Source organism: Pelophylax lessonae (assembly GCF_965119305.1).
Source record: "Pelophylax lessonae genome assembly, chromosome: 5".
In the NCBI taxonomy this organism is placed as follows: Eukaryota; Metazoa; Chordata; class Amphibia; order Anura; family Ranidae; genus Pelophylax; species Pelophylax lessonae.
Genome location: NC_138772.1, coordinates 234,055,411 through 234,080,654, shown reverse-complemented (window position 1 = coordinate 234,080,654; position 25,244 = coordinate 234,055,411). Strand labels below are relative to the sequence as shown.

At 44.8% G+C, this 25,244-nt stretch overlaps 1 protein-coding gene across 4 annotated transcripts in view; it reads left to right on the top strand.

Annotated features, from left to right (window-relative positions):
- The window catches only part of CTNND2 (catenin delta 2), a 921,118-nt gene that overhangs the window by 630,320 nt on the left and 265,554 nt on the right, over window positions 1-25,244 (top strand). For all 4 annotated transcript variants that reach the window (XM_082258174.1, XM_082258173.1, XM_082258172.1 and 1 more), the window contains exon 15: window positions 14,884-15,057. In XM_082258174.1, coding sequence (XP_082114300.1) covers window positions 14,884-15,057 — 174 coding nt within the window. The remainder of the gene's footprint in view (window positions 1-14,883; window positions 15,058-25,244) is intronic.

Below are 25,244 nucleotides of genomic sequence, written 5' to 3'. Positions count from 1 at the left end.
AAAATCTTGCAGACTACTGATGTTAGGCTGACCGGCCTATAGTTACCTTGGCCCTTTTTTTAAATATTGGTACCATGTTGGCTTTTTTCCAATCAGCTGGCACCATACCTGTCTGTAGACTATCTTTAAAGATCAAGAATAATGGTCTGGCAATCACCTGGCTGAGCTCTTTAAGAACCCTCGGGTGCAAGCCATCTGGTCCCAGTGATTTATTTATGTTAAGTTTCTCTAGTTTAGTTCTAAGTCTATCTTCTGTTAGCCATGGCGGTACTTCCTGAGGTGTATTGTTTAGCTTAGCATTACAAGCTGGGTTAGTGTAGCCCCCCAATTCTTTTGTGAAGACTGAAGAGAAGAAATTTTTTAACACTTTCGCCTTCTCTCTGTCCTCTGTGGCCAGATTTACGTCGTCATCTTTTATGGGGCCAATGTGTTCTGGCGTCTCTTTCTTACTGTTTATATACTTAAAGAATTTCTTGGGGTTCTTTTTACTCTCCACTGCTATATGTCTCTCATGTTCTATTTTAGCCGCCTTGATTTCGCCTTTACATTTCTTATTACACTCTTTGTAATGCTTGAATGCTGCCAATGACCCCTCAGCCTTGTATTTTTTGAAGGCCTTTTCTTTAGTATTAATATGCATTTTTATGTTGGAGTTTAGCCACCCAGGGTTTAGTTTTGCTCTTTTAAATTTATTTCCCTTTGGAATGCACTTGCCATGCCCTTTGGTTAGTATGTTCTTGAAGCACTCCAATTTATCCTCCGTGTTCTTTTTTCCCAGGGTTCTATCCCATTTGATATTTTCTAGCAAAGAACGCAGTTTTGGGAAATTGGCTCTTTTGAAATTCAGTGTCCTTATATTACCCTTGTGTTTCCTATTACTATGATTAATACTGAAACTAATTGACCTATGGTCACTGTTTCCTAAGTTGCCCTGTATTTCTATATCCGTGAGCAGGTCTGTATTTTTGGCAATCAGTAGGTCAAGTACCGCATTGTTTATTGTCGGTGCGTTCACCATCTGACCCATAAAAGTGTCCTGCAAAACATTTAGGAACTGCCGAACCTTGGCTGAATGCGCGGTTCCTTCTGCCCAGTCTATATCTGGATAATTAAAGTCCCCCATTATAATGACATTTCCCATCCTTGCTGCCAATCCTATCTGTAAAAGGAGGTCTGCCTCCCCCTCCTCCCTCTGGTTGGGGGGCCTATAGCATACGCCCAATATTACCTAGTGCCTTCCCTTTGAAGTTCTACCCATAGGGATTCTGCCTCGTTCATAGCTCCATTATTAATATCATCCCTCATATTTACCTGTACACTGTTGTTAACCTCCCTGGCGGTGATCCCGAGCGTGACTCGGGGTTGATTTTTTCTATCAGGAGCGGTAACCCCGAGTCACGCTCGGGGTAGATGTGCAGAGAGCGCAGCGGTGTTCTCTTACCTTATATACACACACACATATATCTATATATAATATATAATGCATGAATTATAATCTAATCAATAATATAATTTTATTATATATATTATATATTAAATAATAAAATTATATTATTGATTCGATTATAATTCATGCGTTTGTGTTTCAAATTTATCACATCTGGGATGTCTACTAGACTCTTGTTTTGGTCAGGTTTAAGTCAGTAATTACTAAGAATTGTAGGCCTATAATACATAACGCCAAATTTCCATGAAAAAAATTGTACCGCTTTTGGTATGTAATTCCTGACATAATCATACCGCCAGGGAGGTTAATATACAGACATACCCCTCCCCCTTTTTTAATTTCTCTATCTCTGTGATAAAGGGAATACCCCTGAATGGCCGCCATCCAATCATGAGAGTTGTCGAACAAAGTCTCTGTTATCCCCACAAAATCGAAGTTCTCCTCATACATCAGCAGCTCCAGCTCTCCCATCTTGTTGGCCAGGCTTCTGGCATTGGTATACAAACCTCGAAATTTTGACAGGATGCATACCATATCCTTATTTGATGTTGTTTTTAGGCTGCTCTTCTGATTTCATACCCACCTTGGATTTGGGAACTCTGAACACCCTACCGCTAATGTCCCAATTTGTGCCCTCTGAATCTTGCTCCCCGCTGGCTAATTCTACATCTGTACCCTCCCCCCCATCACCTAGTTTAAAAGCCCCTCTAACTTTTTGGCCATCCTCTCACCCAGTACGGCTGCACCCTCCCCATTTAGGTGCAATCTGCCCCTACCAAAGAGCCGGTGGCCGACTGAGAAGTCGGCCCAGTTCTCCAGGAACCCAAAGCCCTCCTTACTACACCAGCTCCTCAGCCACTTGTTAACTTCCCTAATCTCCTGCTGCCTCTCTGGTGTGACTCGAAGTACAGGTAGTATACCTTGGAGATCCTGGTCCTCAACTTAGCTCCTAAGTCCCTGAAATCGTTTAGGACTCTTCATCTCCCTCTGCCTATGTCATTGGTGCCCACGTGTACCATGAAAGCTGGGTCTTCCCCAGCCCCACCCAGTAATCTGTCCACCCGATCCGTAATGTGCCGAACCCGAGCACCTGGTAAACAACAGGCAGTTCGGCGCTCACGGTCTTTGTGACAGATTGCCCTCTCTGTCCTTCTAATGATTGAATCCCCTACCACCAGCAGCTGTCTTTCCTTTCCCTTTCTCCCGGGCCTCACTGGAGGGGTTCTTCCCCTAGCAGCTAGGGGCGTCGCTCTGATCCAGCAATGCTGGTCCCTGACTGGTTTCCCCAACATCACGCAACGAGTGTATTTATTGGGGTGCTCCAGCCCAGGATCGGCCTCCTTGCCTTGTTCCCTTCTACCCCTCCTAACTGTCACCCATCTACTCTGCTCTGATGCCTGCATTCACGGCCTGCACCTGTCGGGTACGATCCCAGCTCTCCTTCAGTATGGAGACTCTTCTCAGTGTTGCCAGCTGCTTCCCTAGATTCAGGACCTGGGCTTCCAGGGAAGCAACGTGCTTACATTTTGTGCAGCTGTATTCGCCCTTGATCGCAAGATTGAGGAACTTATATATGCCACAAGATGTACACCGAATCGCATCTCCACACCCGCCGGCAATTGTACCCACTAATCTTACTGATGGGGATTTAGTAATTTAAGTCTGTCCTGTGTGGCTGTTTACTATCTTCATAACTCTACTTTCTTACCCTATGGTACTCCTGTTGACTTGCATAAAGCTGGAAAGGGTTATAAAAGTATCTCCAAAAGCCTTGCTGTTCATCAGTCCACGGTAAGACAAATTGTCTATAAATGGAGAAAGTTCAGCACTGCTGCTACTCTCCCTAGGAGTGGCCGTCCTGTAAAGATGACAGCAAGAGCACAGCGCAGACTGCTCAATGAGGTGAAGAAGAATCCTAGAGTGTCAGCTAAAGACTTACAAAAGTCACTAGCAAATGCTAACATCCCTGTTAGCGAATCTACAATACGTAAAACACTAAACAAGAATGGATTTCATGGGAGGATACCACAGAGGAATCCACTGCTGTCCAAACAAAACATTGCTGCACGTTTACAGTTTGCACAAGAGCACCTGGATGTTCCACAGCAGTACTGGCAAAATATTCTGTGGACAGATAAAACCAAAGTTGAGTTGTTTGGAAGAAACACACAACACTATGTGTGGCAAAAGAGGCACAGCAAACCAACATCAAAACCTCATCCCAACTGTGAAGTATGGTGGTGGGGGCATCATGGTTTGGGGCTGCTTTGCTGCGTCAGGGCCTGGACGGATTGCTATCATCAAAGGAAAAATTAATTCCCAAGTTTATCAAGACATTTTGCAGGAGAACTTAAGGCCAACAACAGAACTTAAATCAACAACAGAATGGCTTAAACTGAAGAAAATACGCCTTCTGAAGTGGCCCAGTCAGAGTCCTGACCTCAACCCGATTGAGATGCTGTGGCATGACCTCAAGAAAGCGATTCACACCAGACATCCCAAGAATATTGCTGAACTGAAACAGTTCTGTAAAGAGGAATGGTCAAGAATTACTCCTGACCGTTGTGCACGTCTGATCTGCAACTACAGGAAACGTTTGGTTGAAGTTATTGCTGCCAAAGGAGGCCAACTAGTTATTAAATCCAAGGGTTCACATACTTTTTCCACCTGCACTGTGAATGTTTACATGGTGTGTTCAATAAAAACATGGCAACATTTCATTCTTTGTGTGTTATTAGTTTAAGCAGACTGTAATTGTCTGTTGTTGTGACTTGGATGATGATGATCAGATCACATTTTATGACCAATTTGTGCAGAAATCCATATCATTCCAAAGGGTTCACATACTTTTTCTTGCAGCTGTGTGTATATATATATATATATATATATATATATATATATATATATATATATATATATATCAATTATTGCATATAAAATCATTAAATGTAAAGAGTGCAATGTGCAAAAATACAAATTAACAATTACATATGAAATGTATGCAAAAAGAAAATGTTTCATATCATAATATGCAAATATTTAAATTCATGTGCAATATCCATGCAGAGATAATAAAGTGACTTTAAAAAAAGTTCCTGCAAAAAATTCATGCAACAAAGTTCATACGTGTTCCATGTAATATCCAAGCACAGAATCTTATGTGATTTGTGAATCTGTGGCACAATTCCGTATACTCTCTTTATTCTGGCTTATGACATACTCATAACAAAATAGGATTTAACCGGTTGCCGACCGCCGCACGACTATATACTGCGGCGGTCAGCCCCGGCCAGGCAGAGTGACGTATCGGTACGTCACTCGCCTGTCACTGACTTGCGAGCCTATCGCGGGCGGGCGCGCGCCCGCCGAGGCGCGCGCCCACCGCGGCTCGTTCACAGACAAGTCAGTGCGTGTGACCGGCGGACTCGATGTCCGCCAGTCACACTGCGATCGCTCCTGTGAAGGGAGAAAGACAGAGCAGCTTGTGTAAACAAGCTGCCTGTCAGTTCTCCCTGTGTAAAAGTGAAGATCTGTCCGTTCTACTATGTAGAACGGTTGATCTTTGCTTTTACACCAATAGGAATGTCCCTACACAGTTAGAATCACGCCCCTAGGACACACTTAACCCCTCCCTGTCCAATAAAGTTAACCCCTTCCCTGCCAGTGTCATTTTTGCAGTAACAGTGCATATGTATAGCACTGATTACTGCAGTAATGTCACTGATACCCCCAAAAGTGTCAAAAATGTCAGTCAAGGCTCCGATCTGTCCGCCGCAATGTCGCAGTACCGAAAAAAAAATCGCAGATCGCCGCCATTACGCGTTAAAAAAAAAAACACCAAAAATGACAAAAATCTTTCCCTTTGTTAGTAAACGCGATAACTTTTGCGCAAACCAATCAAAATACGCTTTTTGCGATTTTTTTTTACCAAACATAGGTAGCATAAAACAAATTGGCCGAAAAATGTTAAAAAATTTTGATTTTTACTTTTTTTTTGGGGAATTTCATATAAAAAAATGTGAAAAATATTGTTATTTTTGCAAAATTTACGCTCTTTTTTTGTTTATAGCGCGTGATCAAAAAATCGCACAGGTGATCAAATACCACCAAAAGAAAGCTCTGTTTGTGGGAAAAAAAGGACGTCAAATTCGTTTAGGTACAGCGTCGCACGACCGCGCAATTGTCCGTTAAAGTCACGCAGTAAAAAATCGCAAAAAAACCCCTGGTCCTTTAGCAGCCAAATCCTCCGGGGCTTAAGTGGTTAAAGATGTCTCATTTATCATTAATAGTGGCAAATTAAGCACCTTCACTTGCAGGATGCAAGTCACAGGTCTGCAGTTCCAGTCATATGTAAGCCAGTTCTCTAAAGCATACATAAAATAATACATAATATAAAGAAAACACTGACATGTTTTAGGCATGCAAGCCCTTTATCACAAAGTTAAAAACTTTGCAACAAAGAAACATTAATTACATATACATAGTTACATAGTTACATAGTAGGTGAGGTTGAATAAAGACAATAGTCCATCCAGTACAACCTGTGTAGGTGTGTGTGGCCGTAATCATCTCTCATACCCCTGAATGTTCTGATCCTTGAGATGTACGTCTAAGAGTCTTTTGAAAGCCACCATACTTCCCGCAAAAACCACCTCTTGTGGTAGAGAATTCCACAATCTTGTAGCCCTAACAGTAAAGAACCCCCCATGTTGCCTGAGGTTAAAACGCTTCTCCTCTAATCGCATTGTGTTCCCTCGAGTTCTCATGCAATCCCTTCGACTGAATAGCTTTTTTTCTATGCCGAGATCACCATTGAGATATTTATAAATTGCTATCATGTCCCCTCTCAGGCGTCTCTTCTCCAGGGAGAATAAATCAAGCGATTTCAGACACTCTTCATAATTAAGGTCCTCCAATCCCCTAATTAGTTTAGTTGCCCTTCTCTGGACTCTATCCAGCTCCAATACATCCCTCCTGAGGACTGGCGACCAGAACTGGACAGAATACTCCAGATGTGGTCGGACCGGAGTTTTATAAAGTGGAAGGATTATAGTCTTATCTCTGGAATACATCCCTTTCTTTATGCATGCTAATATTCTGCTGGCTTTGCCAGCTGCCACTTGGGTCCAGGATAAACAATTCGTTATCCTTGTCACACCACTAGTCACTAGTGCACTTTACTTTGGACCCATGATTCATAAGGTATAATTTTACTCTACTGGCACTTTATTTATTTTATTTATTTTAAGTTGGCACTTATTAACTTACTCACTTTAAAGGTAGCACCGTTACAACCTCCTTTTATTTATTTCACACTTTAACCCCTTGTGGATTCGGTTGTTGGCAGCTTACACCTTCTCAATTGTTTAGGATCTCTTACTCCATAGCGCTGGTCACCCCTATCTTTCTATCATCTACCAAGACTCCCAGATCTTTCTCCATTTTTGATTCCCCCAAGGGTCCCCTCCTAAAGTGTATTGTGCTTTTATGTTTTTAGTCCCCAAGTGCAAAACCTTACACTTTTCCACATTAAACCTCATTTGCCATGCCGTTGCCCACTCTGTTATTTTGTCCAGGTCATTCTGTAGGATATCTGCTTCATGCTGTGCAGTTATTGCCCTGCCCAATTTTGTGTCATCTGCAAAAACTGATATAGAGCTACTGATCCCGTCCTCAATGCTGTTTATGAATAAATTGAACAAGGTTGGTCCCAGGACTGAGCCTTGGGGGACCCGCTTACCACCTCAGACCAGTCTGAGTATGCGTTGTTTATTACCACCCTTTGGACACGCCCTTTTAGCCAGTTCCGTATCCAAGAGCAAACCCTGTGGTCGATGCCTGCAGACCTTATTTTATAAATTAAGTGCTTGTGGGGAACTGTATCAAATGCCTTAGCGAAATCCAGGTACACCACATCCACTGGTCTCCCCCTATCTAGCTCACAGCTCACCTCCCTGTAGAATGTTAAGAGATTGGTTTGACAAGAACGCCCATTTGTAAACCCGTGCTGATTACTGCTGATGATGTTGTTGTCTTTAGCAAACTCTACGATATAGTCCCTTATCATCCCCTCCAGAAGTTTACATACTATCGATGTCAGACTGACAGGCCTATAATTTCCCGGGACATGCCTCTGCCCTTTTTTTAATATCGGTATTAGGTTAGCTTTCCTCCAATCCCCTGGTACAATTCCTGCCATAATACTGTCAGTAAAGATCAGGAACAGTGGTCTAGATATAATCTTACTAAGTTCTTTGAGATCTCTCGGATGTACGCCATCCAGGCCTGGTTAATTTTTTCCAGCCTTTCCCTGATTTCACCCTCTGTTAGCCATAGTGGCAAGTCCTGTGTATTACTACTAACCATATAGTCGTGGTCAGTGTACTCCTCCTTTTCCTGTGTAAAGACTGACGAGAAAAAAGCGTTCAGCACGGTTGCTTTTTCAGTGTCCTCTGTAAGCATCCTCCCATCATCGTCAATTATGTGTGCAATATGCTCTGCCCTAGTTTTTTTGCTGTTGATATATTTAAAGAATTTCTTTGTATTCTTTTTACTATCCTCCGCTATTTGTCTCTCAAAGTTGATTTTAGCCATTTTGATTTCGTATTTACTTTTCTTATTTGCCTCCTTGTATCGCTCGAAAGCCGATACTGTGCCCTCTGATTTATATTTCTTGAAAGCCATTTTTTTTCCCCTAATAAGTTTTTTTAATATTACGGTTTAGCCAGCCAGGTTTGGCTTTGTCTCTTCTAAATTTATTTCCCATAGGAATGCACTGCAAGATGCATTTGCTTAATATGTTCCTAAAGCATTCCCATTTTTCCTCCTTGGTCAGTGTTCCCAGGGTTTGGTCCCAGTTTACCCTTTCCATCATTGAGCACAATTTTGGAAAGTTTGCCCTTCTGAAGTTTAAGGCTCTTATGTTCCCCACTTGCCTTGTTATATTGTTATTTACGCTAAATGCGATCAACCTGTGATCGCTAGAGCCCAGGTTGTCCTGGACTCCTACCTCCGACATTAGGTCTGGGTAATTAGTGATCAATAGATCCAGGATTGCATTTTCTCTAGTAGGAGAATCCACCAACTATGACATGTAGTTGTCCTGTAAGGTTTCCATGAATAGACGGGCCTTCTGTGAGTGTGTAGTCCCTTCTTCCCAGTCAATGTCAGGATAATTGAAGTCCCCCAATATGATGACTGATCCCAGTTTTGCCACTTTACCCAACAGTGATATAAATTCCAGCTCTACCCAGTGGTGTATTTAGGTTTTGTGCTGCCCTAGGCCGGACTAAACTTGTGCACCCCCTAATTTAACTATGACCCACCCCTTCCTCTGAAGGCCACACCCCTTTTATGTTTCAGACCCGCCCTGTCATCTGTAAACCACACCCCATCCTCTTTAGGCTCCACATTTTACTCTTAGAGCTCCATCTCTTCCTCTCTGTACATTAAAAGTAGGTACAAAGTGCCTACTTGTATATTTTGTTGTTTTGTATGGGTACTTCATTTCGCGGGAGTGCTCCTGGGGGAAAGCTTGCGCTCCTGGGGGCCCCCGCTAGGCAACGGGGATGCCAATCCACAGGGCCGGTGGCTGCAATTGCCGCCGGGCCCCCGATCGCTCCACGCTGAGAGAGAGCGGTCAGCTGTTGTACACGCAGCAGACTGTTGTTCTCTCTGAAATGATCACAGAGCGCCTGTGATCCGCCTATTTAGGATCGCATGTTTCTGTGGTCATTTCACAAGTAACCCCCATACAGTTAGAAAACACCCCCTAGGCTCACATTTAACCCCTTGATCACCCCTGGGTTAACCCCTTCCCTGCCAGTGTCATTATTACAGTAACAGTGCATATTTTTAGCACTGATTACTGTAGTAATGTCACTGGTGCCCCCAAAAGGGTCAAAAATGTCAGTTAGGGGTCCGATCTGTCTGCTGCAATCCCGCTAAAAATCACAAATCGCCGCCATTACTAGTAAAAAAAAAATGAAAAATAAAAATGACATAAATCTTTCTCCTAGTTTGTACACTTGATAACTTTTGCGCAAACCAAACAAAATACGCTTATTGGGATTTTTTTTTTACCAAAAATATGTAGCAGAAAACAAATTGGCCTAAAAGGATAAAAATTAAGATTTTTAAATTTGTAATAACAAAAATTAATAAAAATTGCAGAGGTGATCTAATACCACCAAAATAAAGCTCTATTTGTGGGAAAAAAATAACATCAATTTTTGTAGGGTACAGCGTCGCACGACTGCGCAATTGTCCGTTAAAGTAATGCAGTCCTGAATTGCAAAAAATGGCCTGGTCATTAGGGGGGAAAATCTTCCAGTCCAGAAGTGGTTAAAGCTTGGAGCAGTTTGCAGTACATGAACTTTCACTGCCTGTGAACTGTTAAATGCGTTTGCATTGGTTTCAGCATGCATGGGTCACTTTGTACATGCTGAAACCAATGCAAACTCATTTAACAGTTCACATGCAGTGAAAGTTCATGTACTGCAAAGTGCTCCATATTTGTTGAAAATATATTTACTGCAAAAATGTAATGGAATTATTAATTTGTAATTGTAGCAATAGCAGTGGGTGGTAACCTAAAATCGTGATTCCTACCTGCTGTCGGATGTCCTGACCTGGTTGGGGGTTCCCTTTTCCTCCTCTCTCTCCTCCTCCTCGACATATATAGACCCCGCCCCGGGGAGAAGTTAGTCCCTCTTACAGGCCGCGCGGAGGGTGGGTAGGTGGAGCATAAGGCTCCGCCCCCACCCACTCATTGAAGTGCAGCCCGTCTAGCCACTCACTGCCGCTCTATGTGGGCAACAGTCCCTCCCTCCCTGGCAAGTATGTACGCCCCTCAGTGCTGGGACAAGGCCATCCAGCCACCTGGGCAAAGATGGCAAACTGCGCCCCCCCCCCCCCCATGTGTATTCACAGTTCACATCTCGGTGTCAGTGTGACACCCACTGAAGGCACCTTTTCTGTCATCTTGTCTCCAGTCATGTGATATGTCACATGATAAGACAGTCTGCCCTCACTCTATAGTGGCACTGCGCTGAGACTGAGGCATTGCACGCAGTTCCGGGGAGGTTGCAGTGTGGCCCCTTTCACTTGAACAGGTTGCCTTCAGCAGATGGTAGTGCATGCTGAAAGTGACGGGCCTTATAATTCCTGTCACTGCTACAAATCAAAATATTGCAGCAGTGGCATCTGTAAACCTTTAGCTGCTGCCTCTGCAGCTTAAATGGCAGGAGTGATAGGGAGCTGTATTATGAGGCTCAGTAGCATGTTTTATTGCCCGCCAACCGCAAGTGTAAATGAGCCCATGGCTAGGTTCACACTGTTACAGGTGGTTGCATGTGTGGGACAGCGTGTAAATGACACCTATTTCCGCACCCACAACTACCTTCAGGTAAAATCCCCTGCTCTTTTACAGATACACAAGGCTGCCATTTATTCTTATTGGCACGCCCACGCATCTGAAAATGCAGCACGTTTTTTGGTGCGGGAAATTGCATGGTGCTTTTTCACCATGCGATTTCCCTGCGGCTGCGTTTTCATAAAGGTGCAGGGACCTGTTTCCTGCAGGTACAGTAGTCCATTTAAATGAATGTGCTGCTATGCCTGCACAAATGTGAGTCACAGCAAACGCATTAGTGTGAACATATAATAGTCACCTAAAAGGAAAATGCATACAGCAAGGTGCCTCCAACATATTTTACTTAATAGCACAAAGTCACTTCATAAAATACTTCTGCTGAGTACTCCAGTATTTATCAATCATATACACAGTGCTCAGATGAAAAGAGCAGAACATCACTACATTGTACCTGTAATTCATCAGAGTTCTTGGGTTTAATCTGGGCATCTTCTGTCTGCTTCTGTCCCCATCTGAGTGTCCTCCACCTGCACTGCTTTAGTATCCTTAGCTCTGCCAGAGTCCCGCCATTTTCTTCATCTTCTGCCGGCCACTATCCCTGCCCACTGGCCCGCCCACCACGTATAGCACTTCCCTAGACTATTAACTACAGGTCTGATAGGAGGTGGGCGGGGACAGAAGATGCAGAAAATGCCGGGACTCAACCTGGACACAGAGCTAAGAATTCTAAAGCAATGCAGGTGGTGGGCGGGCTGACTGTTGGGGACAGAAGCAGACAGAAGATGCTGAGACTAAACCCGAGCACTAAGCATTCAAAAGCCTTGCAGGTGGTGCTCACATTATCAGCAATTCATCTCCGCTGCGCCCTCCCTCCCGCCCACCCCTTTGTACCAGCCCTGATGTGACGCCCCTTCACTGAAAGCTGGAGACTGTAGGCTAGACTGTGTGTGTGGGAGGAGGCGGCGGGAGGCAGGCAAGGACCAGGGGAGCAGACAATGCAGCGGGACTCGGCACGGAAAGTGACGGGAGCACTGCAGACAAGCAGACGGGCCTCACAGAGCAGATTTTTTTTTATGTGAGGGCGGCGGCTTTTTTGCTGCCCCCCCCCCCCCGCAAAGTGCCGCCCTAGGCCTAGGCCAAACTACAGCAGTGGCTCTACCTCCTCCCTTTGGTTGGGTGGCCTATAGCAAACCCCCACAATTACTTTTCCCTTTTTTTCTTCCCTATGGAGTTCTACCCACACAGATTCTAACTCCATACTCATCCCTTCCATAATATCACTCCTCTCTATCACCCTTACATTATTCTTGACACATACCCCTCCCCCTCTTTTTCCTACTCTGTCTTTCCGGTACACCGAATACCCTTGGATATTGGCCAGCCAGTCATGTGAGGGGTCGAACCAAGTTTCCGTTATTCCCACAAGGTCTATGTCCTCCTCATGTACTAACATTTCCAACTCATCCATTTTATTAGCTAGGCTCCTGGCATTAGCATATACCCCTCTTCGTTTTGTGGAAGTTGATAGTGAATGGTGATTATTTTTATTCCTGTTTGGTCTGAGGTTTTCCTGCACAGACCCCCCAATTGACGTTATGGAATTACTGTCGCTGCTGACTCTACTACTGCCTTCTGTCCTTTGCTCCCTCCTGACTGACTCTACTTCTGAGCCCTCCCCCCCATCTCCTAGTTTAAAAGCCCCTCCAACTTGGTGGCCATTTTTCTCCCCAAAAGAGCTGTACCATCCCCATTAAGGTGCAGCCCATCCTTACTAAAGAGCCGGTAGCCGACTGAGAAGTCAGCCCAGTTCTCCAGGAACCCAAACCCTTTCTTCCTACTCCAATTCCTTACTCCTTCTGCCTCTCCTGTGTGGCTCGAGGTACTGGCAGTATTTCAGAGAAAACCACCTTGGAGGTCCTATTCCTCAATCTATTCCCTAAGTCCCTGAAATCGTTCTTTAGGATCCTCCACCTTCCTCTTACTTGGTCATTAGTGTCCACATGCACCATGACCGCTGGGTCATCCCCAGCCCCGCCCAATAATCTGTCTACCCGATCCGCAATATGCCGAACTCGAGCACCCAGTAAACAACATACTGTCTGGCTGTCTTTTCGACAGATTGCCCTCTCTGTCCTCTTGATGATTGAGTCCCCAACTACCACAACCTGTCTATCCTTTCCTGAATCTCGGCCCCCCTTCTTCCTGGAGCCGCCACTCCCCTGGCAGCTGGAGGAGGGCGCCTGCTCCAGCACTGGCAAATTTGTTAGGATGTACCAACTCAGGGCTGGCCTCCCTTGCACTCATCCCTCTACCCTTCCTAACAGTCACCCAACTGCCTACCTCTGATGCCTGCGTCTCCTCTACTCCTCCCTCCTCTATGCCAGCCCCTGCCAGCACCTGATGGGTAATGTCCAAGCTCCTTTCCAGGTTGTTGATGCTACACAGTATTGCCACTATGTTTTCTAGATCCAGAATCTGGGCTTCCAGAGAAACAAGTCGCACACATCTTGCACAGCAGTTTTCGCCCTCGATTGGTTCATCAAGGAACGCATACATGGAGCAAGAAGTGCACTGAGTGGCATCCCCAATCCTGTCGGACATTATTACCCACTACTCTATGGGGATAATGGTAATGACCTGCTATTCCTTACCTACACTACCTCTATCTCCCCTGGTACAAAACCTGGGGTACTCACTAGTCGCTAAGATACTCACCAGTAGCTAAGATACTCAGTCGTTAAGATACTCACCAGTTGCTAAAATACTTACCAGTCCTCCCGGGCACTCAGTCGCAGAGCACGCTCAGTCAGTCGCAGAGCACGGTCGGTCAGTCGCAGAGAACGGTCGGTCGCAGGGCACAGTCAGTCGCAGGGCACAGACAGTCGCAGGGCACAGTCAGTCGCAGGGCACAGTCAGTCGCAGGGCACAGTCAGTCGCAATACATACATTAAAACAGATGTCTAGTCCCTGCAAACTTCCTATATTTTTAAGATCACAATAAAATCAACACTCTATAGATTGCATTGTAATATTTAGATTATTAACCTTTTTCTTGCTGCTTTATCCTGCAGTCAAGTGACATTATCTCCACGTTCTGCACCTTACTGAGATATCAGTGGGTAGAGTAAGTACAAATCCTGTGATGCAGCCTGCAAGCGTCACTGCAGGGACTTTCCTTTCTCCCCCTGTGACCGCCCAGAGCTGTTTTGCACTATTGCAGTCACTTGTATTGAATTATTATGTGTGTTATACATTAAAACAGATCCTAAGGAGCAACCCGCTCCTGTGCTTGTATCATAAACTAGCAGCCAGGCTCGCTGTAAGAGTTGCTGCCTAACACACTCTATGAGCTGCCTCACAAGCTTCTGGAATGTAAGTAAAAAAGGATGGCTACCAGGCCAAAGGAATCCTCCATCAATCCTCTCTGATAGGTCTGCCTCACTTGATTGTTTTTTTTATCTTTTGTACAGATCCATCACACATTATTTATGGAGGATTCCCCTTGTCTTCTAGCCATCCCACATTACGTTCTCAAAGCTTGGGTGGTGGCTCACAAAGTGTGTTAGGTAGCAGCTGAGAGATAGGATAAGGAATTGTGGGATGCTACACAGACACTTGGAGCCTCCCTTCATGGGATGAAAAGAGTCACATGGGGCAGCTTCAAAAGAATTATTAAGGTGCAGATGGAGCATGTCCATAATGTGTGGCAACAGAGAAGCTGGAACAACTGCTGCCCTAGGGTTGCCACACACAGTAGGGACATGCATAATACCCACAGGATCAACCAGGTATTTACCAGAAAGTAACAAATGGCTGATGAAAAGCTTCTGCACACAGATATAGTGCACAGTTCTAAATAAATATATGATATACTGTACATTGAGTATTGTTTTTGATTTAATTACACTTTAGGTAAAACGCTATCCACTATACAGCAACTACAATATTTAAAGTTTAACAGTTCTACATTTCTGTTTTTTTTCCTAAAAACTATCTGACTTGTTAAAATGCACCCACTCCTATGAAATAATAGGCATACAGTATGTATCTTCTTCTTTTACAGTGGGATGGAGTTGGACCTTTTCCTGATTGTGTAGACCCACCAAAAGGAATCCAGATGCTATGGCATCCATCAATAGTTAAACCCTACCTCACACTTCTTTCTGAATGCTCAAATCCAGACACTCTGGAAGGTGCAGCTGGAGCATTACAGAACTTAGCTGCAGGAAGCTGGAAGGTAAGAGTTTTAGTCCATCTAATGCAATCAGGAAGGCAAAAAAAAATATATAGCATGGTCTAATTCTCTCCAGCTAGGGGGGAAAAAAGTACCTTCCTGATCCCCAAAGACAATTAGCATTCCTTGGATCAACCATCTCTGGTGTTATGACCTATAAATGTTAAAGTGGAATTCCGGCTTAACCCTAACTAATCTTAAAACTATCCCCTTCCCCCCACCCCCAACACCTATGCTAACAAACTTTTGTAATAAAGATGTAAGATGTATATACTCCTCTATTTTCAGGGCAATCCAGTCTGGTCACGTGATCCAGCTCCCCTGTGTCAGCCAGCTCTGGTAACGGATGGGCCATTAAAGCATAAGTGTGAGGTCACCGCTTCAGGCTTTACTAGTCATTTTTCTCCCCTGCAGCCACTGCTGACTGACACAGGGGATATCACATGACCATACTTAAATCAGCTGAAAATAGGTAAGTAGATACATCTTTCTTACACAGGTTAGTAAGCATAGATGTTGGGAGGCATGAGGAGACAATTTTAGGAGTAGTTAGGGTTAAACTGGAATTCCACTTTATTTCATGTTATTTTTCTGTCCATTTAAGAAGCATCCAACTTGAAAGGAATTGTACGGACTCTGAATAATGTATTCCAGGCCTCACTCTCACTTGAACCCAAACAATGCCTATTGGGAATCTTAGATATCCTCCAATTTTCTGCCTACACTAGGGAAGCAGTGGCTAGAGCCTTATTTCAGGCACAGAGAGTTCTCCCAAGGTAATGGAAGTCATCAGACCCCCCTACCCAAAAGGAATGACTGCAATGTATGGGGAACACTTTTTTAGATTATAGAATTATATAAACCAACACAGGGGTTACCCCCACAAGTGTAAGAACCTCTGGGGTCCCTGGTTGGACACTCCAAGCTTGAGCCCACTTGACCTAGCAATGGATAGACTTCTTGTAGGATAATACACAGCCCTGAAGTATATTGTTTTATATGTCTGAAAGGCTACCTAGTTGTACCTTGTTAGCCAACATGGGAGTTCTCTCTGGTATGATGAATGTATGGTCTAATGTCAGTTCTGCATTTTTGGTTTAATATGACATATTACAAAAACTGTTAATTGAGCTGGCCAGAACTAGTTCCTGTGGGAGTCTATTCTACATTTTCATAGCTTTTACTGTCAAGAGGCATGAGAGTCAAGAGGCATTTCTGTATGGGGAGGTCAAATGTATTTTTTCCTTCAGAGTACCCCCTTGTCATTTGTATTGACCTAAAGTGAATAACCCTGCACCAATTTCACTATACTATATAGACCAATTATGTCTTTAACCACTTGCCGACCGCCGCACGACTATTTACTGCGGCGGTCAGCCCCGTGCAGGCAAAGTGACGTAGGACTACGTCGCTGCTTCCCGCTGGTCTAGTGCAGGCACCCGCACCCCCCGCCGTTGGTGGCTTGATTGGGTTCAGAACCGATCAGTCATCAGGTCCAGGCCAATGATTGTTGGCCTGGACCTGTTGATCGGTCCTGCCCAATCAGATTCCATGCTGAGCCTGTGTAATGTAAACACAGGCTCAGAAAAGACGTGCTCTCCCCTCCCATGATCCTTTTTGGATTCATCGAGAGGGAAGAGCACATCTAACTGTGAGTACTGCACCAAGCACACCAACACACACTTAGATAGGCACATTTAACCCCCGATCGCCCCCCCCCCCCAGTTAACCCCTACACCCCCTGTCACAACACACACTGTATACAGCATATAGCATTTTCCTATATACCTGTATAAGTGTGATTTGTGACCAGGTGTAGCGCTTGCGGCCTCCCCTTTTTCACTTAAAATACCTGCCACCCCCCCCAATAAAGATTTAACCCCCTGATCCCCCTGATTACCCCCAGTTAACCCCTTCCCCCCTGTCACATTGCACACTAATACAAACGTAATATACTGTTTTTCTGTATTTTGTGTTAGTGCGATTGTGACTTGAGTTAGCGCTAGCGACTTAGTTTCTGTCCCAAGTAGGTTTAGGGTCCCCGCCACCCCCCCCCAATAAATATTTAACCCCCTGATCCCCCCCTGATCACCCCTACACCCCCTGTCTCAACACACACTGTTTACAGTATATAGCATTTTTACTATATACCCGTATAAGTGTGATTTGTGACCAGGTGTATCGCTTGCGGCCCTCCCTTTTTCACTTAAAATACCCGCCACCCCCCCAATAAAAATGTAACGCCCTGATCCCCCCGATCACCCCCAGTAAACCCCTTCCCCCCTGTCACATTGCACACTAATACAAACGTAATATACTGTTTTTCTGTATATTGAATTAGTGCAATTGTGACTTGAGTTAGCGCTAGCGACTTCGTTTCTGTCCCAAAGAGGTTTAGGGTCCCCGCCACCCCCCAAATAAAGATTTAACCCCCTGATCCCCCCCTGATCACCCCTACACCCCCTGCCACAACACACACTGTATACAGTATATAGCATTTTCTATATACCTGTATAAGTGTGACTTGTGATCGCTTGCGGTCGTTCCTTTTATCCTTAGGATACCCGCCACCCCCTCCCAATAAAGATTTAACCCCCTGATCCCCCCCTGATCACATCCAATTAACCCCTTCCCCCTGTCACATTGCACACTAATACACACGTAATATAGTTTTACTGTATTTTGTATTAGTGTGATTGTGACTTGAGTTTGCGCTAGCGAGTTAGTTTCTGTCCCAAAGGAAGTTTAGGGTCCCCGCCACCACCCCCAATAAAGATTTAAACCCCTGATCCCCCTTATCACCCCCAGCTAACCCCTTCATTGCCCTGTCACAGTGTCACTTTTATAGTGTACAGTTTTTTTTCTGATCACTATTAATAGTGACACAGGTGACATTAGCTAGTGTTAGTGTCAGTCTAAAATAGCGAGATCCCCGGCGCATAGTTAGAAATAACCCCTTGATTACCACACACACACGCGCACACATACACTTCCATTACTAGTATAGTGTTTGAACAGATCAATATCTGATCTGATCAGAACTATGCTAGCGTCCCCATAGTTTAGGGTTCCCAAAACGTGGTGTTTGCACGATCAGCACTGATTCCTGCCAGCACCTGCGTTTAACCCCTCCGCCCAGCCCACCCCACCCAGGCAAGTGTAGTAATCAATAGATTACTGTCACTTACAAAAAAACACAACACAACAACAACAGCAAAGTCAGGCCTGATCCCTGCTAGCATTAGCAGTTTTTTTTTGTAGCGCTTGAAATAGTCCTTGACAACCAGGTGCTTTTATTACCTGTGAGCCACACTACTGTAACGGTAAATTTAGTTACCAAAATGTGCAAACGTTGGTACAGTAGTGCAGAGGCTTATAGTATACTGACCATGTCAGATGAGAGCGATGGGGAAGCCTCACTGGCAGAATCAGGGTCAGTATACGAACCTGATGACAGCAGCGCCTCCCTTACAGATAGCTCCGACGACGGATGGGTCCCTGTTAGACCCAGGTGTACCCGACCCCATGCTGGAGTTGTTGAGATGCAGGAATCACAGGGTGCTCGCATGGAGCAGAGTGTCGGTACTACGGCCGCTCATCCTTCTGGTGGCCTGGCAAGTGCCAGCGGCCTAGTACACCCTGGACCTAGTACAACCAGCACTGCAGTCACACTTGGTGACGTGGCGAGTCCCATAAGTGCAGTTGAAGCTGGTGTGGTGGCTAGCACGAGTAGTGGCCCGCAGCCACCGCGTATTCGAAGACAGGCCCATAGAGCACATAGTACCCTCCCTGATGCGCTGGCATATCCCAATTGGCAACCCACTGATTCTACAGCGCCAGTACTTCCCCCATTCACTGCCCAACCTGGAATCCACGTGGAGACAGCTGGTTTTATGCCCCCAAACTTTTTTGAGCTGTTCTTCACTGAAGATTTTTTCAGATCTATTGTGGATCAATCAAATTTATATGCACAACAATTTATCGCCGCCAACCCAAATTCGCCCCTTGCCAGACAATTTGGCTGGAAACCTATAACGGTTCCCGATTTTAAAATCTTTCTGGGCCTTTCCCTCAACATGAGCATAACCAAGTGAATTGCGGCTATATTGGTCCACTAGCCCACTTCACCATATGCGCATGTACTCTGCCTCCATGTCCAGGGCGAGATACGAGCAAATTCTGCGATTTTTGCATTTCAGCGACAATGAAATCTGTCGTCCTCGGGGGGGGGGGGGGCCCTGCATATGATCGGCTCCACAAAATTCGGCCCCTCATAGACTTCAATCAGCGGTTTGCAGCCTTGTTTACCCCCGAACAAGTTGTCTGCGTTGATGACTCCCTGATTAAATTTACTGGCCGCCTTGCTATGAAACAGTACCTCCCCAGCAAGCGTGCCAAGTATGGGGTCAAGCTGTACAAGCTCTGTGACAGGGCCACAGGCTATACAGTTAGTTTCCGGGTCTATGAGGGAAAAGCCCCCCAACTGCCCAGACTACATAGGGAGCAGCGGCAAGATAGTTTTGGACTTGGTGTCACCCTTATCCGGAAAGGGGTACCATTTGTACGTGGACAACTTCTACACAAGCGTGCCACTATTTAGTCATCTTTTTGAATTACAAATTGGCGCACGTGGCACCGTGCGACCTAATCGCTGGGGCTTCCCCCAACAGCTTGTAAATTCCGGTCTTAGTCGGGGGGAGAGAGCCTGCTTGAAAACGGACAAATTGCTTGCAGTGAAGTGGAGGGATACACGAGATGTTTTCGTTCTGTCCTCCCTTCACGCAGACACGACGATCCAAATTCCTATGGCAACTGGCGTTATGGAGAAACCCCTCTGTGTCCACGAATATAAGCTTAATATGGGAGGGGTGGACCTTAACGACCAGCTTTTGGTGCCGTATTTATTTGCTCGTAAAGCCAGACGCTGGTACAAAAAAGTGTCTGTTTATTTATTCCAATTGGCTATGCTGAACGCCTTTGTCCTATACAGGATGTCAGGACAAACTGGATCCTTCCGAGAATTCCAGGAAGCGATCATCCTTGCCTACCTGTACCCAGGAGGTATGTCTGCCCAACTTCCCCTTCCAGATGCAGTGAGCCGTCTGCATGAGAGACATTTTCCACATGTCCTCCCGCGTACCCCTACCCAAACTCACCCCCAAAGAAGATGTCATGTCTGTAGCAGGCGCGGATTTAGGCGTGACACCCGCTATTATTGTCCCAGATGTCCTGACCAACCTGGTCTCTGCATCGGGGAATGTTTCGAGTGCTACCATACACTAGTGGAGTTCTAGTGTAGGGTACAGCACGACACAGTGTAGGGCACACAAACACAGGGTCTCGATGGCTATCAACATTTTGAGAGACCCAAGCTGGAAAATCGCAGTTCACAAAAAAAAAAAGTGTTACAAAAAAAAATAAAAAACCCAAAAACAGTTGTCGTGTCAGTCATTTTTTATGTTCTTCTACTCTTCCTACTGTACTTTTACTGTACATTGTTTGTTTTTCATTCTTTTGTTAACCTGTTTCTCTTGCAGGTACTCATCGGCTGCCACATTGATTTTATATATTCTGACACAAACAGTGTTTGCGAACAGCATATATGGATACCTTTGCTGTCAGCAGCTGTGGTGATAGGCTGATTTCAGCACTGCAGTTAAAATACCTTTTAGGTATATGTGGAATATTGTCATGTATACCCATCATTAAATTCAGTGGGTGGCTGTTTTGGCAATTAATGGTGTGTAATACTACACAATATTCCTGTGCTGATTTCTGTTAGGTTCTCTTTTTTTTCGTTCAGCCCACTGGCTGCATGAAAAAAAAAAAAAAAATACACTATATGCCAAACAAGGACCAGCAATGTACTGGTAAGTTGCTGGACTTTGAGTGGTTATACCAGGATGATGCCTGCAGATTTGTGCATCACCTTGGTATCGTTTTTAACAGCCAGCGGTTGGCTTACATATAAAAGCAATCCTAGTGGATAATTGGCCGCTAGACTGCTTTTACATGCAGTGGGAGGGGACTCCCCCCCCCCCCCCACCGCCACCTTCCGCCGCCTTTCGTGGTTTTTCTCGGGCTCTCCTGTCCCACCGGTTAACCCGAGAGTGCAGTCGGTGGTTCAGTTATCTAACCATAAAGCTGATTGGAGATGAGAATGGCTCCAATCATCTCTATGGCCTAAGATACCGGAAGCTACGAGCATTTCATGACTTCTGTTTCGTCAGAAATAAACAGCGCCATTGGGAAATTGGGAAAGTATTTTATCACACCAATTTTGGTGTGGTCAGATGAGTTAAGGTCAGAGGAGAGATCTAGAGTCTAAAAGACCCCAATTTTTTTTTAAAAAAAGAGTACCTGTCACTACAGATTGCTGTCATAGAGGATATTTAAATTCACTGTGATAACAATAAAAATGATTAAAAAAAATAAAATGAAAGGAAAGGTGTCAAAATAACATTAAAAAGCAAAATAAATAAAAAAAAATCAACCCCCCCCCCCGCCCCCCCGTGCTTGCGCGTAAAGGCGCACGTAAGCGTTGGTCTAGTGTCATATGTAAACCGCAATTGCAGTAATTCTTGCAGTAGACCTCCTCTGTAAGTCTAAAGTGGTAACCTGTAAAGACTTTTAAAGGCTTTTAAAAATATACGCAGTTTGTTGCCGCTGCACAGGCGTGAACAATTTTTAAAGCATGTCATGTTTGGTATCTGTGTACTCGGCATAAGATCATCTTTTAAATGTTACCAAACTATTTGGAATTATATAGTGTAATTGTACAATAAATTTAAAAAAACTGTATTTTTTTCGCAGAAATTGCGTTTGGAAAATCTGTGCGCAAATACTGTGTGACAAAAAAATTTGCAACATCCACCATTTTGTTCTATAGGGCCTCTGCTTCAAAGAAATATATAATGTTTGGGGGTTCAAAGTAATTTTCTAGTAAAAAAAAAAATATTTTTTCATGTAAACAAAAAGTCACAGAAAAGGCTTGGTTTTCAAGTGGTTACAAGAGTGGGTGATGTGTGGCTAAGATTGAGCATAAAATGCCAGGACAGTTCAAACACCCCCCAAATAACCCCTTTTTGAAAAGTAGACACCCAAAGCTATTTGCTGAGAGGCATATTAAGTCCATGGAGTATTTTATATTTTGCCCTAAGTTTCGGGAATATGACAATTTGTTTTTTTTTTTTTTTGTTTTGTTTTATAGAAAGTTGTCACTAAATGATATATTGCTCACGCATGCCATGGGTATATGTGAAATGACACCCCAAAATACATTCTGTTGCTTCTCCTGAGTACAGAGATACCACATGTGTGAGACTTTTTGGGAGCCTAGCTGTGTACGGGACCCCGAAACCAATCCCCATCTTCAAGTTTTCTAATGGCGTAAATTGCTTATTTTACCTCTGCACTACCTGTCACAGTTTCAGAGGCCCTGAAATTTCAAGATAGCACAAAACCCCCCTAAATGACCCCATTTTGCAAAGTAGACACTCTAAGCTATTAGCTGAGAGGCATGGTGAGTCCATGGAATATTTTATATTTTGCCACAAGTTTCATGAAAATTATTATTTTTTTTTGTTTTTGTTTTTTTACACAAAGTTGTCACTAAATGATATATTGCTCACACATGCCATGGGTATATGTGAAATGACACCCCAAAATACATTCTGCTGCTTCTCCTGAGTACAGGTATACCCCATGTGTGAGACTTTTTGGCAGTCTAGCCGTGTACATGACCCGAAAAACCAATCCGCACCTTCTGGTTTTCTAAGGGCGTAAATTGTTGATCTCACTCCTTACTACCTATCACACTTTTGAAGGCCATGAAATGCCAAGATGGCACAAAACCCCCCAAATGACCCCATTTTGCAAAGTAGACACTCCAATCTTTTTGCTGAGAGGCATTGTGAGTATTTTGCAGCTCTCTTTTATTTTGGAAAATGAAGAAAGAACAGGAAAATGCATTTTTTTTTCCTCTTTTTTCAATTTCCAAAACTTTGTGGCAAAAAGTGAGATCTGCAAGACACTCAACATAGAGAAAACACACATTACCAGTCCCTGCGCAGATCCTGGAGATTGATTCTCAAGCTGGGGAATCTTGTAATATGGCCTGTGGTGAAACACATGAATGAAGCGTGGCAGCTCCCCTAACCCTCCATGGGATATGAGGCAAAGCAGCTGTACAAAAAATAAAGGAACAGAGCGCACACCGCCCTAGTGTAACACCATTTATTTGAAGTTAATAGAAGCCATAAAAACAGGTACTCACAAACAGATAGGAAGTCATGCATGGAAATAAATATCCCCCGATGATGTTTACAGGGCTCTCTCCTCCTAGCCTCGGCGGCTCAGCTGTTCGTCCTGCACTAGTCAGTGAGTATCGTACGGCTAAGCCAACCGCCTCGGATTACTCAAGGAGACTCGATGTGATGAGCCTGCGCACGGTCCAGCCGCCGCCGCACACCCTCCAAGAGCCGGATGCTATAGCCGCTCAGAGAAACTGACAATGCGGTTAAGCAGAGGGAGACTCCACGATCGGGACCCAGAGCATGACTTGCATGGGGTTGCTAAGGACAACGTTTCGGAGGCGTAGCCTCCTTCTTTAGATCTCAACCTGAAGGGTTTGAAAAAGAATTTCTGCACAAACTGTCAGAAACCGTCTTTGGGAAGCTCATCTGCATGCTCGTCATCCTCATCGGGGTCTCGACCTGACTGCAGTTCGTCGTTGTAACCAACTTGAGTGGGCAAATACTCACATTCGATGGCTGCTGGCACTTTGGAGAGGTGTTCTCTTCATGGATGAATCCCGGTTTTCACTGAACAGGGCAGATGGCAGACAGCGTGTATGGCGTGGTGTGGGTGAGCGGTATGCTGATTTCAACATTGTGGATCAAGTGGCCCATGGTGGCGGTGGGGTTATGGTATGGGCAGGCGTATGTTATGGACAATGAACACAGGTGCATTTTATTTATGGCATTTTGAATGCACAGAGATACCGTGACGAGATCCTGAGGCCCATTGTTGTGCCATCCATCCACGACCATCACCTAATGTTGCAGCAAGAAAATGTGCCTGACCCCATGTTGCAAGGATCTGTACACAATTCCTGGAAGCTGAAAACATCCCAGTTCTTGCATGGCCATCATACTCACCGGACATGTCACCCTTTGAGCATGTTTGGGATGCTGTGGATCGGCGTATACGACAGCGTGTTCCAGGTCCTGCCAATATCCAGCAACTTCGCACAGCCATTATATAGGAGTGGACCAACATTCCACAGGCCACAATCAATAACCTGATCAACCCTATGGGAAGGAGATGTGTTGCACTGCGTGAGGCAAATGATGGTCACACCAGAAACTGCACATTTTAGAGTGCCCTTTATTGTGGCCAGCCTAAAGCACACCTGTGCAATAATCATGCTGTCTAAACAGCATCTTGATGTGCCACACCTGTGAGGTGGATGGATTATCTCGGCAAAGGAGAAGTGCTCACTAACACTGATTTAGACTGATTTGTGAACAATATTTGAGAGAACATAGAAACAGTCTTAGATATTTGAGTTCAGCTCATGAAAAAATGGGGGAAAAACAAAAGGGTTGCGTTTATAATTTTGTTCAGTGTAAATCGGTTAAAAGTAGAGGTCCCAACACTTAACCTTGTGGTACACCACTAATGACTTTAGACCATTTTTAATCACTATTTTCTGAATATGATCTTTTAGCCAATGCCTGTTCATTTACAGACTGAATTTTGCAAGCCCGGGGACCCGGGGGTTGGCAACCCTTCGATCGAGATCTACCTGTCAAACACGGTAAACCAACAGGTAGATCACGATCAGGGCTGTGAAGGGGGAACATGTCAATACTTGTGGGGGACAGAGAACACTCCTTTTGGTGCGGGGGCAGAGGAAACAGCTTTAAAGGGGCAGAGGGCAGTACTGTGGTGGGGCAGAGGACACTGCTATTGGGCAGGGGCAGAGCACACTACTGTGGGGGGGGGGGGTGGCAAGGACACTGCTATGGGGGGGGCAGAGGGCACTACGGTGAGAGGAGGGGGAGCAAAGGACACTACTGTGGGTCCCGAAGAGGACACTACTGTGGGGAGGGGGGTGCAGGGGACACTGCTATCGAGGTAGGGTGGCAGAGCACTTTGCTTTGGTGGGGCACAGGAAACTACTGTTT